The 1,816-nt window shown below is 28.3% G+C and overlaps 2 protein-coding genes across 2 annotated transcripts in view; both read left to right on the plus strand.

Moving 5' to 3' along the window:
- Window positions 1-17: 17 nt before the first annotated feature.
- On the plus strand, window positions 18-443 carry NAEGRDRAFT_54708 (uncharacterized protein; the record flags this gene model as incomplete). The annotated part of the gene is made up of 1 exon (XM_002668557.1): window positions 18-443. The coding sequence occupies one exon, from the start codon at window positions 18-20 to the stop codon at window positions 441-443; it is 426 nt and encodes a 141-aa protein (XP_002668603.1).
- A 621-nt stretch (window positions 444-1,064) lies between these two features.
- The window catches only part of NAEGRDRAFT_76483 (uncharacterized protein), a gene marked incomplete at both ends in the record, with an annotated part of 3,798 nt that continues 3,046 nt past the window's right edge, over window positions 1,065-1,816 (plus strand). Inside the window, 2 exons of the mRNA XM_002668558.1 lie at window positions 1,065-1,296; window positions 1,340-1,783. Of these exons, the coding sequence (XP_002668604.1) occupies window positions 1,065-1,296; window positions 1,340-1,783 (676 nt within the window). The remainder of the gene's footprint in view (window positions 1,297-1,339; window positions 1,784-1,816) is intronic.

A 1,816-nucleotide genomic window follows, 5' to 3' on the forward strand; every position in this document is an offset into this window, starting at 1 on the left:
AATGGGTTAAAGCACCAATGAAAATTGATGGTAAAACATTTGTAACTTGTGAACAATACATGATGTATCAGAAGGCACAATTATTCAATGATCATGAAATGGCAGAAAAGATTTTAAAAACCTCCGATCCAAAGCAATGTAAAGAATTTGGTAGAAAAGTCAAGAATTTTGATACCAATCAATGGGAAGCCAATAGAGATCGAATTGTTTATGAGGGAAATTATGCAAAATTCACACAAAATGAAGAAATGAGAAGAGATTTACTTTCCAGATTGGATGTTGAATATGTTGAAGCTTCTCCATATGATAAAATTTGGGGAATTGGATTGGAAGAGAAGGATCAGAGAGCTCATGATAGATCTCAATGGAAAGGTTTGAATTTATTAGGTAGAATTATTACACAGATCAGAGATGATTTAATTAATGAATCAGCAAAAAAGTAGAAATTTTATATTTTTCTTAAATTGCAATAAATTTGATCAATATCGAAATTTACAATTTAAAAAATGGCACAAGAAAAGTATGGTTTTATTGGGAGCATTTCACTCCTGAATCAAAAATTAGAAACACGAATTATTTCTAATTATTTATCAAATTGGCAAATTCATTATGCAGTTTCGGATTGTTTCAGATATGGTACTATTGCATGTTTAGGATTAAATTTAAGTGAAAATCCCAATGAAATTAAATGTATCATTATAAATGATAATCATAATACTAGCAAGCCTCTTGATTTAAATATATGTGAATTAGTAATTGAATTTAAAAATCATGATCCATTGAAATTTGAATGGAAACATGTTAAACATTTAGCAATTTCAAAACAATTTCTATTCATTTGCACACATTCTAACAAATTATTTGGAATTAGAAGGGAAAGTGACTTGTATGATGAGAAGGTTAAACCATTTACGAAATGTATTTCAACTCATGGTAAAATAATTGAAAAGAATATCAATCCCTCACAACCAATAATTTCAAAGGCACCATCTTGTTATAATATCTTTGAGATTAATACTGGTAATAATATATTATTTAATAATATTGAATTCATATCAGCTAATATGTGGGCTCTTTTTATTTTATCATCTAATGGAAATTTATATAGTATTGGATATAATGGAGATGGAGCTGCTGCAAGAGGTATGAAAAATGTTCAAGATGTTGAATTGGGTGAATGTGAAATCAAGTTGAAAGGTAAAAAATGTCAAAAGCCAAAATTTATTAAGGTTCTTGGATATAAAAATAAGGTAGCTGCACTTACTGATAATGGAAGAATTTTTTTATGTGGAGAAGGTGAGTTGTTCAGGTATTGGAATAGTTCAATAATATTTGCAAGATGTTTTACCATTTATGGGTGAGAAATCACGTCGTAATGTTTACGCGTTTAAAGAATTAGAATTACCTTACTATTTTACTGATATGGATTTTGATACTACTAATGGTATAACTGGATTTATTAGTGATGATAATTGTGGAATAATAATTGAAAGAGGAGGAAATGTCAGGAAAATATTTGAAAAAGATATTCAATTGAAGAATTATTCAAGAGATGATAGTGAAGATGAGGAGGATGATGAAAAAGATATTGGAAACCAGGCAGAAGAAAAGAAACTAATCAAATATTTACGTCATGCTGACTGTGATATTTTAATATATGATAATTATTCTATTGATATCAAATATAGAGGTGTATATTATTCATACAAATTGTCAAGTCCTATTTGTTATCCTAACAATGGATGTATTTATGAATTGGCATGTGACAGATTGAATGAACTACGTTTTTGGAGACCAGAAACTTTTATTTTATTGT

This window comes from Naegleria gruberi (assembly GCF_000004985.1).
Source record: "Naegleria gruberi genomic scaffold NAEGRscaffold_167, whole genome shotgun sequence".
NCBI classification, from domain to species: domain Eukaryota; phylum Heterolobosea; class Eutetramitea; order Acrasida; family Naegleriidae; genus Naegleria; species Naegleria gruberi.